This window comes from Lepidochelys kempii, chromosome 1, assembly GCF_965140285.1.
Source record: "Lepidochelys kempii isolate rLepKem1 chromosome 1, rLepKem1.hap1, whole genome shotgun sequence".
NCBI lineage: Eukaryota > Metazoa > Chordata > Testudines > Cheloniidae > Lepidochelys > Lepidochelys kempii.
The window spans coordinates 103,133,588-103,150,953 of NC_136380.1; the positions used below are offsets into that span (position 1 = coordinate 103,133,588).

The 17,366-nt window shown below is 38.6% G+C and overlaps 1 protein-coding gene across 2 annotated transcripts in view; it reads left to right on the top strand.

The window, feature by feature from the left end:
• The window catches only part of TPP2 (tripeptidyl peptidase 2), a 75,529-nt gene that overhangs the window by 20,413 nt on the left and 37,750 nt on the right, over positions 1-17,366 (top strand). For both annotated transcript variants that reach the window (XM_073348954.2, XM_073348965.2), the window contains exons 9-16: positions 75-202; positions 3,227-3,326; positions 6,755-6,903; positions 7,084-7,199; positions 8,326-8,494; positions 13,148-13,305; positions 14,946-15,022; positions 15,718-15,824. In XM_073348954.2, the coding sequence (XP_073205055.1) occupies positions 75-202; positions 3,227-3,326; positions 6,755-6,903; positions 7,084-7,199; positions 8,326-8,494; positions 13,148-13,305; positions 14,946-15,022; positions 15,718-15,824 (1,004 nt within the window). The remainder of the gene's footprint in view (positions 1-74; positions 203-3,226; positions 3,327-6,754; positions 6,904-7,083; positions 7,200-8,325; positions 8,495-13,147; positions 13,306-14,945; positions 15,023-15,717; positions 15,825-17,366) is intronic.

Below are 17,366 nucleotides of genomic sequence, written 5' to 3' on the forward strand. Positions count from 1 at the left end.
ATTGCATCCTGGATACTGAAAAGGAGAGAAAATATTTTGTTGCTTAAATGATATGTTTTCTGTATTTATTTTAGGAGAATTTGTGAAGTAATTAATGAAGCCGTATGGAAACACAACGTAATCTATGTTTCAAGTGCAGGGAATAATGGTCCTTGCCTTTCTACCGTGGGATGCCCAGGTGGAACTACATCTAGTGTAATAGGTAAGTAGCTCTCTTTTTAAAAAAAAAAAAAAAAAAAAAAAGAGAGAGAGAGAAATCCATACAGTTTAGAAAATATCAAAATAGTTGATCTTTTAAGCTATATACTTACATTAAGTGATTGAGATAAGAACTTTTATCTTTTTGATAAATATCTTGTATTTATCAAAGCAAACAAATTAAGATTTTTCAGGATTGTAAAATCTTTTTTATGTCCCCAGCGGCAACTGTCTTAAATGGAGCTACATTCTTGGTGTATTTCTTTATGTACATGTGTGGCAACTGAGATTTGTTTTTTGTTAATGTTCAGAAGCCTGCTGTCTAGTCTGAATGTGTAGTAAATTTGTACTGTAAACAAAAAACAGCCTCTTCCTCCTCCTTTGGGTGGAATTGGACAATATTTGCTACTAATAATACCTGGCTGCTGACTGTGCAGAAGAATACATGAGGCTGCCAGGCAATTTGTCTTGATTTTTTATTTTTAATAAACTTGTAGAAGGCAAGCCTTACAAATAGTCAAACTAGTCCTTAAAATGCTTCATAAGTGTAATTGTCTGTATTTTAAAAAAGACTCATTCACTCACGTCATTGATCATCTGGCAATTAGCAAAATGTAGTTTGTAGATACAGCTAAGTTTGATCCCGATTTATCTCTTTCAAAGTATCTTAGACTCAGAAGATACATTTTGACTGGGGAAAAACACACTGTTTCTAATGTTAGGTCAGATACCCTGATATGCTGCCTCTTTTTTTTCCTAATGAATCCCAGCTTTGTAACTTGGATCTAAAATTTGGCATTTGTCCAGAGATATTCCTGAAAAAAAAATCCATCCAACTACAATGTAACATCTGTCAAAAGCTATTCTTGGAATCAAAACTTGTTCTTCCTGTTGGCTGTGATACATCTGATAAACTAGTAGTCAATGAAAATACTGAAAACATCATTCTAAAAAGAACAACACATTTTAAGATCATTAATGTTATCATTATCACTAAACATGTTTTGTTTTTGTTTTTTTTTTTACAAAGACAAGTTAGTATGTCGAATAATTGGAGCAGGAGTCTGGAGTTGAACTTGTGGGTTCTGTTCAGAGCTCTGCACGTGACTCACTCTCACCTTGAGAGAACATAGAGAGGTTTAGTTGGCCCTTCGGCATAATGGGAATAACTTTTTTTGGCTTGTCTTTGCTGCAGAGTTAGCTTGAGGTATAACTCAGGTGTTGCTGCAACTAAACTTCCATTCATCTACACAAATCTCTAGCTCAGGTTTAATGGTCCTTTAAAATCAAGCTGGTTGGCTCATCATTGATATGGGTTGAAGCTTGAGTGCTGCTTCCATAAGCTAGGGCTTCTCTGTGTACACTACACAGCATATGCCAGCAGAACCCCCTTGTGGCGATGCAGCATAAGCTGACACATGGAGTTGTGCTGGTTTAGCTACACCATCTGTCTGAATGACATTAGCTAATCTGACAAAAGCACTCTTCTGTCAGCATAGTTATGTCTGCACTGGGGATATAACTGATATATCTGTGCCGGCAAAACTTTGTAATGTAGACTAAGGTCGGATATATTCCTAAACATTAGATTGATTTAGCTACGTTGCTCAGAGCCATGAAAAATTTCACATCCTGGGTGCCGTAACTAGTTCAGTCTAACCCTTGGTGTAGACACAGGTAGGTCAGTGGCAGAATTATGCATTCAACCTGTCTACTGCTTTTCAGAGAGATGGCTGTACAACATTGATGGAAAAGTCCCTTCCACCGATGTGGGAACTATTTACACTATGGCACTACAGCTCTGTTGCTCAAGTGTTTCGCATTGTGCCTGCTCTTAGTCAAGATAGGCTAACTTAAGACTAGGTCAAATGGAGTAGCTCAAGTGTAGTAACTCACGCTGTTCCAGTGAAGACAAGCCCTTACCTCATGGATTTTTTTTGAGTATTTTGAAATCTTCAGGTGAAAATAACTTTGTTTATCCCATTAATAGTAACAGAAATTGTATACATCAGTGTGACTAAATCCTGACGTAAATCTTGGTATTCCGGGGAAATCTTTTTTTCTAAAGGGTTGGCTATAGGACAGACATGGGCAGGAGAGCAAATTCCAACGAGATGAATTTAGGGTTGCTTGCTTAAAGTGAGGAAAACTATTAGCTAGGCCCAGACAATTATACTTTGGCTGGAAGGTCGTCAATGCAATATACTTAACCTAAAATAATTCTTTTGGGGAAACCTGTTCTCACAACGTATATAGCTATGCTGTGACGGACGTTGTAAATTGTTTCCGTACCACTTGTTCTCATGTCTCATTTTACTACAAGCATGTGACTTCTGAAACCTTACAGGCTTTGCTTTGCCCGTGTTTGTCTTGTCAAGATTCTGTTTTCCAAGACCTTTGGAATTTGTCATCTGAGACAATTAAGAACTTGGAACATGAATGTGTACTATTGCACTTGAATAAATGTGTTTTTAAATATATATATATATAATACATGGTAGAACCCTGTTTATCCGGTCTAATTGGGACAGGGGCCAGATCAGATAAACCAGTGAATGTGAAAAGGTGATGCTGCAGTGCCATCTATTGGCCGCAGGAGAGGTCGCCCACTTTTGGCCCTGGAGTCCTGGTCGTTTTGGTAAATGCAGAGAGCTGGTTAAGGGTGGGTCAGATAAATGGGGTTCTGCTGTGTGTGTGTATTTATAATGACAAAGGGTAGAGACTGAAATAGGCACAGAACATATCATAGTTGCTACTATATACAATGCCTGCTTGGCCTTCAAATTTACTCTCTAAAGTACAAAACTTTACTGAAGAAAAACTTAACTTTTCTCAATATCTGTCAAACTTTATGCTAGCTGAAGCTTACAATGTTTCTAAAAAATGTAATTGTTTTCCACATTAAAATAGTTAAAATATACGTACTGCTTATTTAAAGTTATTTTTGTGTATGCTGTAGGCTACAGACAAGGTTGTTTTTAAGATCTTGCATCGTTCTAAAGTTGAGAATACTAATATTTTTTAATAGGTGTTGGTGCATATGTATCACCTGATATGATGGTTGCTGAATATTCTTTGAGAGAGAAACTACCAGCGAACCAGTATACTTGGTCTTCCAGAGGCCCTAGGTAGGTTATGTATAATCCACAAGTTCACAGGCTGCATGGCTGATTTTAACTGTAGAATCCAAGCTTGTCAGAAGACAGTAGCAAATAAGTGTAATTTTCCAGTGAGAAGCTTTTAGGACGGACACCCTTTCTTAGAAATCAAACCTCCTGTGGCTCTTAATGCTTAGGATGTTGCAGCACTTCAAATTGCTTTTCCACAAAGCATTCGCAGTATACCTCAGGGAAATGTTAGAGTACCATTGCTCTCCTTTATTGATTCCTTTGTTCTTGTGGTTAGTGAAAGTTTGCTCTGTAGCTATCTGTAGTTGTCATCTGTTGCTCCCTCAAAGAAAAATGTTAATACTACTAAAAGCTGTTGAAGCTAACAAACACTACTGTGAGGAAGATTCTGTCTGGCCTTTTCTGGAGTTTATGTCAGGCTTCTGTTTGTTAGTTTGTGTGTAGTTGCAGCTTTCCAGTAACTGTGAGTGCTGTTTGGAGAGTGAGCAAAAGGGATCTACAATTCAAATTGACGCTTAGTTCGTCTCGGTACAGATCACGTCGCTCAACATGCAGACCCTGTTTGAGGATTTTGCATGGGCCATTAAAGGTGAATTGGAAAGCAAAAATAGTTTGCCTTTTATGATATATAAATATGGCCTCAAAGATCTAAAGAAATTGTGTGTTCTTGCAAAGAGCAAAAATATCAGACCTCCACTTCTTTTGCTTGGCTAAATGATTAGACATATTGAATCTCATACGATTCAGATTTCTGCAGCAAGCTTACAATTGAAGAGGGAAAATGTGGAGGTTTAGATTAAGAATTTGTAATCCTTTTCCTCTTATTTGGGGGCAATGAGAACTGCAACTCAGATTTCAGTTTCATGTGCCATTGCTATTTAAATGCGTCAGACATCTTTGCCAAATGAGGGCAAAAAAGAAAAAAATCCAGAAATAACGTTTTACATACATTGTTTTTAAAAAGGTCAGGAAAACTTTTTTTAGGTAACACTTTTGTCATAAAGGAGCCGTATGGGCATATTTTTATTTGCAATTGAACCTCAAGGTCCAGGAGGATTCCCAAAAAATGTAAACCTGATTCGTTTGTCTGGAAGACCTCCAAGAAGACTTAAGTTGAACAATGGTCCATTTTATGTCCGGAGTCTCTGCTTCTAAGTGGCCACGGGGGTGGGAGGAGTTGGCAAAAATCTTTCCAATTGCTGGCCTGGGGAATACAAAGTGTCCCCTTCATTGTACTCTAGGTTTGAGGAAGCCAGAGTGCAAAGAAGACCGTAGGGACCTAAAGTTCAGTTAGCTTGGTCTTCACTTATATAGTTTCTTACATATAAAATCAATGGGGTCTAAATTAGCTGTTACCACTCAAGAAAGAGATCTTGGAGTCATTGTGGAGAGTTCTCTGACAACATCCACTCAGTGTGCAGCGGCAGTCAAAAAAGCAAACAATGCTGGGAATCATTAAGAAAGGGATAGATAATGAGACAGATAATATCATATTGCCTCTATATAAATCCATGGTATGCCCACATCTTGAATACTGCATGCAGATGTGGTTGCCCCATCTCAAAAAAGATATATTGGAATTCAGAAAGGTTCAGAAAAGGGCAACAAAAATGATTAGGGGTATGGAACGGCTTCTGTATGAGGAGAGATTAATGAGACTGGGACTTTTCAGCTTGGAAAAGGACAACTAAGGGGGGAAATGACTGAGGTCTATAAAATCATGACTGGTGTGGAGAAAGTAAATAAGGAAGTGTTATTTACCCCTTCTCATAACACAAGAACCAGGGTTCACCAAATGAAAGTAATAGGCAGCAGGTTTAAAACAAAAGGAAATATTTCTTCACACAATGCACAGTCAACCTGTGGAACTCTTTACGAGAGGATGCTGTGAAGGCCAAGACTACAATAGAGTTCAAAAAAGAACAGCACAAAGGGGCCCTAAAAACCCCAGGTTGGAGATTGCACAGGCATTGTGGGAAGAAGATTGCTATAAGGCTGTCTCCCAAGGATCCTATGGCAAGGCCCACAGGATGGGCATTCCAGGATGGTGTTGCAGCATGAAGTGTTGTAGAGATTCCAGGCAGAGCTGCCACCAGTCCATAGAGCAGCATAGAGGTGAGGCAGCAGTTACTTAGGCATGGTATACGCTATAGTTATGTCAACATAAGGCGGCTTGCGTTGACCTAACTCTGTAAGTGTCTACACTACAACATTGCTCCTGCTGATGTAAGTTGCCCACTATATCAACCTAATAATTCCACTTCTGCGAGAGGTGTAGTGCTTAAGTTGATGTAGTTAGGGTAGACACTGTGATTTACGTTGTCTGTTGGCTGTCACACCCCATCCTACGATATCTCTCACATTTAAGTTGGTGGAAGAGTTCCTGGTCAGGACACGCACCACTGACAGAAGTGGTAATTACTTGGCCCTGGTCTACACTGGGGGGATCAATCTAAGTTATGCAACTTCAACTACGTGAATAATGTAGCTGAAGTCGACATACTTAGATTGACTTACTGTGGTGTCTCCACTGCAGTGAGTCAACTGCTGCCGCTCTCCCTGTTGACTCTGCCTGCTCCTCTCGTGGCACTAGAGTACAGGAGTTGACAGTAGAGAGCTCAGGGGTAGATTTATCGTGTCTAGATTAGATGTGATAAATTGATCCCCACTGGATCGATCGCTGCCCGCCGATGCGGCGGGTAGTGAAGACATACCCTTGGTGGCTGTGCTTAGGTCAACTTAATTTTGAAGCGTAGACAAGGCCTTAAGAAAGGCCCCAGAGTCTGTCTGGATTGTGCCAGGGGCCTTTCCAGTCCCTGAAACATCCCAGAACCATCTTAAAGCCGCGATAGGCCTCTGTGCTGTGCCTCAGTTCAGGGCATTGCCTTTAAACTTTAAAGTGTGGAAGTGACCTTTAAAGTGAAATTAAAGCTCTTACTTTTGCATCCCCTTTTGCTCTCACTTGCTGCTATTATTTTTGTAGGAAAAAATTAGGGGATGTACATTTGTCATGTGCTTGACGTTTATACTTGAGTACCTAACAGATTAGGCATCTAAAATGACTTGAAATACAATATTGGATGCCTAACTTTTGGTTAGGAAATTTGTTCATTTGACAAACTGGAGCCTGTGATAAGTAAAAATAATCTGTTCTACCAGTTCTAAAAATATTCAGTGTTATAGGAGTTTAATATTTATTTTCTCCTAAGTGAAGTTTTTATAGTCAAGTCATGACTGAATAGTATGAAAATGCTTTTAAAAAGAATTGTTTAATATCAAAATCGTTTTCAAATTTGGTAGTCCATGTACAGTAGCGTTGGCAGATGAACACTGAAATACTTATTAAATATAATAGTATGATAGCTTTAATGTGAAATGGTTGTATAAACAGAGATTTGGATTTCAATAATTGTATCAAAACTTTTTAGTACCGATGGAGCCCTTGGAGTGAGTATCAGTGCGCCAGGAGGAGCTATTGCTTCTGTTCCTAACTGGACTTTACGAGGAACACAGCTCATGAATGGCACATCTATGTCTTCACCTAATGCATGTGGAGGCATTGCTTTAGTACTATCAGGTAATGAATATTGTGTCTCTTTGTTAGAGATAAATTTTTGTCTTTTCATTCTTGCACAATTTTGTAAATTGAAATCCAGTAATATTACTGAAGCAACCTATGTTTCTTACATTTAATAAGAGTTAATAGTGTTGAATCTTCATGTTCTTTAATATTTTATCAATAACACTTTAATTTCAGGACTCAAAGCTAATGATGTTCATTATACTGTTCATTCTGTCAGAAGAGCTTTAGAAAATACTGCAGCGAAGGCTGAAAATATAGAAGTGTTTGCACAAGGACATGGTATTATCCAGGTACTTAACAGCATAGATGCAAAAATTATACAAATTATCAACTTTAAAGGGATATTGTCAACTTGAAATCTGGTCACTTGGGGAGGAAAAAAGTTAAGTAGTTGCAAGTGCTACACAATTATAATCACACTTTTTTTTCTTTCTGAATCGCTTTTCTCTTTGCTGTGCAGTAATCCACACAAATAGGAAACTGGCTCTAAAAAAGTTCTTACAGTGAACAGATTATATACTTAGATTACTTTGTGTATTTAAGTAGAATGACTTCATTAGATATGATAACAAAAGCATTGAATGAAAATACCGCTTGTTTCATCCTAAAAGTTAGCTTGTGGGTTTATGCTGAATCTGCTGCTTCCTAGTTCTTCGCTTTGGTGGTGTTTATTTCTTTTGTTTGTTTTTCCTAGCAAGGAGTTTCGCTGGAGCCCAATTCACCAATATTTTTTTTAAATGGCAAATTAAAACACAAAATAAAAAAAATTTGAAATATACTAAGACAATTGTGAACACGGTGTCTATAACACCATCTATATTTACTATACTGCCTATCTGAAAACTAATTACAGGTAAAATTTTCAATAATCCCTGCGTCATTGGCTTTCAGTAAGACTTGGGTTCCGAAGCATAGCATATGGTGTTTCACAAAGCATAGGGACTAATGGTAGTGCAACACAGGGGATCAGCATGTGAATCCTAATGGTTATATTTAGGCTCCTAAATCTTACTGGAAATTACTGAAACTAAGTCCATTTTGAAAATGGTACTTTTTTGAAATTTTGCCCCACGTCTTTAGATCATTTTTTCCTCATTGGAGAAAGTGAATTCTATGTAATATGCCCAAAGATGCCCTACCTCCAGCAAGGACACCTTATCAAGGCATATTGAATGCAGTTCCTTCTTGCAATGTTGTGCATAGCCACTGTAGGCTGTTTTAGAGCACTGCAGTACTCGCAATGTCTGCTGGCATAGGAGATAAGGTATAACCATTGTGATTCAAATACTAGACCCTTTTGTTGCCCTACCATTAGTGGCTATGCTTTCTAAAAACTTCATCTAGAAGTTGGGTATTTTCTATTGTGACTACTGTAGGGTTAAATGGGTATATTGGAACACTGTCTTTTCTCAATAGGTTGATAAAGCCTATGACTACCTCATTCAAAATTCATCATTCACAAGTAAAATAGGTTTTACTGTTACTGTTGGAAACAACCGTGGAATCTACCTCAGAGATCCTGTCCAGATAGCTGCACCTTCTGACTGTGGGGTTGGCATAGAACCTGTTTTTCCTGAGAATACAGGTAGGGAAGAAGCTGGTTATATAAACATGTTTAGGAATGTTATTGTGTAAATTTGATGAGGACTTGGGTCTAAAGATCACACAATTAGCTAAACACTTGATAACGATATTATACATTTAAATGGGAAAAAAAAGATGTAGTGAGTTATGTCATGTACCTGTATTATAAAAAAGCTGCTACTCTTAATTATAGTTTCAATAGTTGAACCAAGGTTGTTTTTCCCGTGATAACACAGCTTAATCAAGATACTTTTCCATTCTAAACCCTTGGTTTTAGTCTCTGTTTTTTCAGTTTCATTTGGAGGGTGAAGTCCTTCATGTTTTTAACTCAAGCATGTCTGTCTTTCTTTTGGAGAAATTTGAAATGAAAAATATCAAGTGTTTTAAATGAACGTGGGGAAAATATTCAAAACATTTTAAAATTTCCTCTAACTTGAATAATCTGTGTGAATTTAAAACTTCAATTTTTGCATCTTATGTAGCCCTCTATGGGAATGTATACTTTTTCAAATGTGAAAGCACTTAGTTGAGAAATAACTAATTCCTGGACATGACCTCTTGTGGCCCCAAACTTTCAGGGTCGAAGTTCTATATAAAGCACTTGCACTTCCATCAGTTCTTTTTCTGTGATCAGTAGTTGCAGAAGTCCTTCTTTTTAAAGTTTTTTAAATCAGATTTCTAGCTTTTTCTCTAACACTTTTGTGTATAGTTAAGTTAGGGTAGTTTTGGGATTTTAGTATTGTTGTGTGCTGTAGTGCGCTTAAGTCATGATTCAATACTTGGATCTTTTGAAGTCTGGATTCAGGAGGTATATATCTTGGCCTTCATCATCTCTCAATTGTGTCCAACCAAGTGTCTTCTCTGTTTTAGGGGGAGTCGTCCCTATCAGTGCATAGTTTTTTGTTTTACAGAGTGTTGTTTTACACCCTGAGACATGGCTTTTGTGAGAGTAAATATATTCAGTCTGCTAATTTGCCTCCGTTAATCTCTAAAGAAGCTTTGTGTTGCTCTTTTTTACTTTGTAATTTACCTTTGAAACTAGAAGGAAAACAGTTACTAAATCACCTTGATTGGCTCATTTGGGTGCCTTTTTAAAATTGGTTTCCCAGAATAAAGTGCTCAATTCTGAATTTGGTTCTGTGTGGGCATTTATACCTGGAACAGTTGCCTCCCTTAATTTGGTACAGGTTGTCTGGCTTGTACGCTTAAGGGTCCTGTATGTTACTCCCACACTTTGAGCTGCTTTCAGATTCCTTACTATTTATCTGTATATTTTGTTGCCTCAGTCTCCCAAGAGGAGGCTCTCCTCTAGAAGACTTCATTCAAGGGATTGAGTGCAGATGAGGTAATCCCTGATTATCTTGCAATATTAATGGAGATTCCATTATTTTAGATGGAAATTTAGGTTTGGTCTACATTACAAAAGTTGCACACTTTTTTAACTTAAGAGATATAAAATTGATCTAGTTAAACCAGTGTAAATGCCAAATGCACTTCTAATGGCCAAAATAATGTAATGGGTGATGCAGGACTCTTTTTTTAATAAATAATTAAGAGGGTAATGTAATACCAGTAAACATGGATTCATGGAAAATAAGTGTCAAACTAACTAGATATTTTTTTTTTTGTGTTTACAAACTTGGATGATAAAGATAAGTGTTGAAGTATTTAGACTTCTGTAAACATTTCATTTGGTACCCCACTACATTTTAAGAAACTAGAATGATACAAAATTAACATGGCAAATTAAATTGATTTAAGAAATGGTTAACTGACAGGTCTCAAAATGTTGTAAATGGGGAGTCATTGAGCAGTCATTGTGTTTCTAGTGCGGCATTGGAAGAAAACAAAATCATTGCTGATATAGTTTGTAGATGATCTGAAGACTGGGGATGGTAAATAACGAAGAAGATGGGTCACTAATACAGAGCAATCTGGATTGCTTGGTAAACTGGGCAGTCGATATACATTTTAATTTGGACAAATGTAAGGTTATATATTTAGGAGCAAAGAATATAGACTATATTTACAGGGTGAGGGACTCTGTCCTGCCAAGCAGTGACTGAGAAAGGCTTGGTTTTCACAGTAAATAATAAACTGAGTAGGAGCTCACAGTGCGATGCTTTGATGAAAAGAGCTAAGGCAACCCTTGGACCTATAAATGGGAATAATGACTGGGAGTAAGGAAGTGATATTTACCTTGCTATTTGGCAGTGGTGTTACTGCTGCTGGAACACTGTGTCCCGTGCTGTCCTGTATACACTTCAAGAAGGATGCTGAAAAATTGGAGAGGGTTCAGAGAAAAGCCAGGAGAATGATTAGTAGGGATTCTCAAACTTCATTGCACTGCGACCCCCTTCTGACAACAAAAGTTACTACACCACCTCAGGAGGGCAGGTCAAAGCCCGAGCCCCACCGCCCTGGGTGGGGGGAAGCCAAAGCTGAAGCCCAAGGGCTTCAGCCCCACACGGGAGGCCTGTAACCCTCAGCCTTGCCACCAAGGTCTGAAGCCCTCGGGCTTCGGCTTAGGCCCTGGGAGGTGGGGCTCGGGCTTTGGCTTGGCCCTGGGCCCCGGCAAGTCTAACACCAGCCCTGGTGACCCCAGTTAAAACAGGGTCGTGACCCACTTTGGGGTCCCGACCTACAGTCTAAGAGCTGCTGGACTAAAGGATTGGAAAGCATGGGAGAGATCAAGGGAGTACTCAATCAGTTTTTCAAGGAGAAGGTTAAGGGATGACTTGATCAATTTATAAGTACCTAGAACAGAAATCTCATAATAGGGTGCTCTTCAATCTAGTAAATAAGAAGATAAGATCCAGTGGCTGAAAGTTGAAATTCACCTGGAAATAAGGCCAAAAAATTTTTTTTGACAGCGAGGCTAATTAATCATTGGAACAACTTAACAAAGGGTTGGGTCAAGTCCATCACTGACCACTTTTAATCAGGTTTGGATGTTTTTCTACTTCAAACTGAAATTAATTCATGGAAGTCCTAAGGTCTGCAGGAGGTGGGACTAGATGATTACAGTGGTTCTTAAATCTATGAAAACCAGTTTAACCCTTGCTTAAATTGGTTTAGTTTAATTCGGTAATTCACCAATACAAGCTTTAATGTTAATTTAGTTAAACCTCATGTAACTTTTCTATAATAGACAAGCCTCTAGATTCTGGAGCATAGATAACTGCATCCAAAAGAGGACTGGCTTGCTGAGCCACGGCGAGATTGTTTTCCATTGGGACTTTCTTATTTTATCCTTCTCGGTGTCATAGAGGACTGTTTCCAAGATATAGGTATAAACCACAGATTAACAAAATAAAGGCCAATGTTTTTCATTTGGCAGATTTCTAAGATAAATGCTCAACATGTTGCATCTAGTAGTGATTATAAGTAAGCATTCTTCTTCTCACAATGTTCTGTTAATCTCTGAAGGTCCTGTTTGAAACTTGTCATTGGGAAGTATTCCTTTCAGAAGTTTGAGTATCAATGCCTTTTCAAAAGTTATTTCATACAAATTTGGATATAATACAATTCTTAAATATTGAATAGTTCTGTTACAGTGATCTTTTAGTTCTGATACAGTTATGTTTAGGGCTGTGATTTTTGTCACGGAATCTGACACTTCCAGAGACCTCCTTGACTTGAGCCGCAGCGCCTGGGAGCTGCAGGATCCCCCCACCGCCCATGATGGCTGGGGACTCTGAGCTCCCAGCCACAGCGGGTGGAAGGGGGTGCCCCGGGAGCTCCCCATTTTACATATTTTAGTAAAAGTCATGAATAGGTCATAGACTTCCATGAATTTTTCTTTATTGCTTGTGACCTGTCTGTGACTTTTACTAAAAATATGCATGACAAAATCTTAGCCTTAGTTACATTAGAGATGATGTTACAGCATGGTGAATGCATTGATTTTTACACTGCAGTGGAGGACCTGAAAAAGGTGAATGGGGAAGGAAAACTATTTCTGTATTTAGGCTATGTCTGCCCTGGGAGTTAGGGGTGTCATTCCCAGCTTGAGTAGACATATTTGCACTAGCTCTCATTGAGGTAGCATGCTAAAAATAGTGAAGTAGCCTGGGCAGTGGTGGCATGGGTTAGCTGTGCCAAGTACAGACCTGCCTGGACCCCATGGGTATGTGATTGGGGCGACTAGCCTGTGCTGCCGTTGCTACTGTGGCTACACTATTACTGTTTGCATGCTAGCTCAGTGAGAGCTGGATATCACAGCCCCAGCTCCAAGTGTAGACATAGCCTCAGATGATCATAGGTGGAGTCCTTTTAAAAAAAAAAATTGCGTTTTACTGAAATGGTTCTGAGAATTTCATTGAGGGTTGGTAGGAAGAAGGGTTTCCAGCTGAGAGCACCAGAATTCACTCATGGTGATGGTGCTGCCTATCCAAGAGAAATGGTAACCATTTTTGTCTAAGGGAGTGCATCCCATTATCAAGTCAAACATCTTTTTTGTTTCTGAAAGGTAATTTTCAGTGGCACTTCTAACAATAAAAGCAGCTTCTTTAAAGGTTTCAAGGAGTGGGTTCCCACCGTTAATAGTGAGACATGCACACATTGGTGGACATTTTTTTTTTTTGTTACTGTGGCGCCTAAACATTTGTTTGGATTATTGTATTAAAAGTTTAAAAATTGCATCTTGTTTCAGAAAACACCGAAAGAATCTCTCTCCAACTTCATTTAGCTTTAACTTCAAATGCAGCATGGGTTCAGTGTCCCAGTCATTTAGAGCTCATGAACCAATGTAGGCATATTAATGTACGTGTGGACCCACGTGGTCTGAGAGAAGGACTACACTACACAGAGGTATGAAAGTACTTATATTTATAAACAAAAGTATTTGCTGTCTCCCTTTGCTGTGGTCATTTTCATTTAGCTTTTAGAAAAATCATTTTTCTAGTAGATTATAGCATCCAAAGCTTTTAATTTATTTTACTTTCTCCTGTACTGGGTAGCAAATGCTGTTGCACAGTTAGTTTATTTAAAACAGGAAAAACTTGTGGTTTCGTGTAAGAAAAAAGTAAACCATGTTCTTTACCTTGCCCCCTATTTCTGCAAAATTTTGTAATATTGACAAAAAGCAATTACGTTTTTTGCAGACTAGTAGTATAGATTTTTTTTAACATTTCAGATAATTTTTCCAGTTAACTCTTGTAATTTATTACTACAAGAGACTTACCATAGCTGTTCAGTGTGTCTTAACTCTAAATATTTATAACTTAATGTTTTTATTAGTTTTTTAAAATAAAATTAAGCATTTTTATCTCTTTTTGAAATATCTGAACCTCTGTGGGTATATCTACACAGCAATTAAACACCTGAAGCTGGTCTGGGTCAGCTGACTGAGGTTCATGGGCTCAGGCTGCAGGGCTGTGAACTTGCTGTGTAGATGTTCCAGGGGCAGGCGGGGTCCCACAGTATGCCCAGCACAAATGTCTGCACAGCAATATTTAGACCCGCAGTTAGAGCCTGAATCAGCTGACCTGGGCCAACTGTGGCCATGCCCCAAGTTTTTTTATTCCAGTGTAGACATACCCTGTGTGGCTAATACTTCCCTGTATGTGGAGAAGGATAGTGGAGTTAGAAGTGTGTCTTACTGAATTAAATGGGGAGGCTGCTTTCAATTCAGATGTTCTACTATTCTCTTGCCTTTTCTGTTCTCTCCCTCATTTTTGCCCCATTGATCCTTTTTAAAATAGTTGACTATCCCCCCAAAGAATCCAAAACTTAGAATGGCACTAAAACGTTTCCATTACATTGCAGCTGGAATTTTCAAATGTTGGTGGAACAACAAAAATAACTTTCCTTGTTAGAAAAAAAGCACTTCAGGTTTTTTAGAACAATTATAAAAAACTAAGGTCTCTGATTGCGCTGCAGTAGCAGTGAAGAAATTTGTCAAAGGGTCTGGAGGTAGTATGGTTTCAGCCATGCTGATATTTAAGGCTGGGACTTAAACAATGCTTGATGGATTGTGTGCACAAAAAATCAAGGTGTGGAGAGCAATAATGGAAGTGTAAGGGGGTGGCGGCGGGGGGGGGATTGAGAGGGGACACAAGACAGCGGTGTAGGAAGAGGTCTGAGCTGAAAATTAGTCCTTACCTAACCAAGTAACTAAACTTGTCATATGTGATTGTACAGTGCAGAAACCAATGAAAAAGTATGGGATTCTGAATGTACTACTTAAAAATATTTTTAAAAGTTGAATTTATAAAAAAAAAAAAACCTACTAATTCTTAAACTGGTGGTACTTTAAATGTTTTTCTGGTGTGGCAGTGATTAAAGCCTCTTCAGCCTGTAGCCCCTCTAAGTTCATTGAGCAATAATGATACAGATGCAAAATACTCCACAGCCAGTCTATAGAAGCTCACTCTGGTCATATTACATCATTTTAAATTGCTTTAAGACATGATGCTGTGTAACTACTTTTATTTTGATTAATTCGTCAGGTATGTGGTTATGATATAGCAACGCCTAATGCAGGCCCTTTGTTCAGAGTTCCAATAACTCTTATTATACCAGCAAGGTCAGTGAACATTTACTTTTTTCTTTTTTACCCCCCGTGCATGGCTACATAATCTGACTATGATATATTGTCCTAGCTGCTTTCTTGGGTCTTTCAGCCAGTTCTGGTTTCATTTGTCTCAATATCCAAGCTAATATAAGTCCTCTGCCAGAAGGAATAGTGCAAATTGCCCCATCCTGAATACAGAGGGGGCAATAGAGAGAGAAGCTGAGTTAATGTAAATGTAATGCCATTGTCCTCACCCAGTGGTGCTGCATGAAGACTGGGTAGTGAAGAGTCACAAGCTGATTTATAGTTTATTGGTGGAACACCAAGAGGCACCAAAATCCTAAAGCCAATGTTGTCTGTTAACATGGTGTGTCTAGCTCCTGTTGGAAATGCGATGAGCTCATGTCTGACAAAAACTAGTTGTCATGAATTACTATGACCGGTGCTGATGGGCTCTGAAGAGACTCTGGACATAAAGATGTACTTTGCATGCAATAACAGTGAAGCTCATTCTGTTATGGAACACAGGTTCCCTTTGAAATAAGCACTTGTGCAAGCAAGGGGCATCATGATCCAAAGTGACAAATGTCCCATGGTCTCATCTGTATATGAGCCATGGGGATTTTAACCCCACTAGCTGCATTTTTAAGATTTCGAAAAAGATTATTCAGTTTTAAAGTTATTAAACTTTAAAATTATATTCACAGAATAGATGAATCTTCACACTATGACCTTTCATATACTGATGTGCATTTTAAGCCTGGTCAAATCCGAAGACACTTCATTGAGGTTCCTCAAGGAGCTACATGGGCTGGTAAGGAAAATAAAAATACAAATTTAACAAAAAATTATGTCTTTCAAACAGGCAGTACTCCCAGTGATTTCAATGGAAGTGTTATGAGTAAGACTTCAGGATTAGATCAATGAATTATTTGTGAAATGCTTTATTTTTTTTTATTTTAAGCTCTTTTGGGAGAGAGTATCTTTTATATATATATATATGTATATATAGTGTCTAGCACAATGGGACTCTAATTCTGATTGGGTTTGTGGCACTACAAGAAAAAATTACTAAATGATAATTGGGTATATTTGCATCACTGAGGGAAATTTGTGTGTGTAATACTATAATTGACCCTCTTTTGTCTGGCTTAAAAACAGGAACATGATGTTAAAGGGGACGTGCCAGTATTCCACTTTAGAATGCTAATTGCAGAGTTATATGCTGATTGCCTATTGTGACAGACCCCCCTGGGTACAACTTGGACTGTGGGACCGCAGCGTCCCCTTTTTCTCTCTGGGTCAGGGTACCCCTCTCACTGTTCTACTAGTGGCCAGCAGCCCCTTCAGGCTTCGCTCTGACACAGCCATTAGCATGTGAAGGCACACCCAAAGTTGCATGCAGGCTCTCAGAGCCACTTATGAATTATACGCAGGGAAATAGCAGCAAATCCCCCTCTCCCCCAGCCTTGTACCCCAGATATGTACCATCTTACATAACTCAAGGCCTTCTTTATCAATGCAAGCTCATTAATTAGTTTGCCACTTCATCAAAGGATAATGGACATGTCCCAGGCTTCGTAATCTGAGCAGATCCCCCAAGCACTTATGGCAAACTCACAGGTTAAGATTAAATATTAAAATAAGTTTATTAACTACAGAAAGATTTTAAGTGATTATAAATGTTAAGCATAAAGGTCAGTATTGGTTACATAAGAAATAAAAGGTAAAATTGCAGTCTAAATCCTCAACTTTGTCAGACTAAGCACAATTCAAAGAAGGCAGTTTTTCTTACCCCACTAGGAGTTATAAGCAGTTCACAGTTCTTAATACACAGGCTGACTTCCCTGCTCAGCCTGGTACCAATCGCCTCAGTTCAAAGTCTTTTTTCTTCCAAACATTCTCATTGCCTTCAGAATAGGTGGGGGAAGAGAGGTGGACTCATGATTCCATTGTCCCTTACTTTATACTCTCAGTTCATGTGAATGCAAAAAAACTGGCTCCACCATGGAGTCAAGCATCACATGTCCTGAGACCTTGCTGAGTCAGAGTTAAGCAATCCCCATTATGTAAATCTCTTGTTTACAATACTCCTGTTGATCAATTGATGGTCACTTAACGCCGGTCGGGATGTGGCTCACCTCCTTTGTTGCCAATTGAGAGCTAGCTGTGGGCATCTCCCAGACTCGCAACATGTTCAATAACAACCATATAGCAAAATTTCATAACTCCATGTACAGTGATGATATACATATTTTGATAGAACAATGAGTTTCAGTAAATACGAAGTCTCATAGTATACCTTACAAGGCATTCTTTGTACAGAAGTCATAACCATATACAAATGGTGAATGTG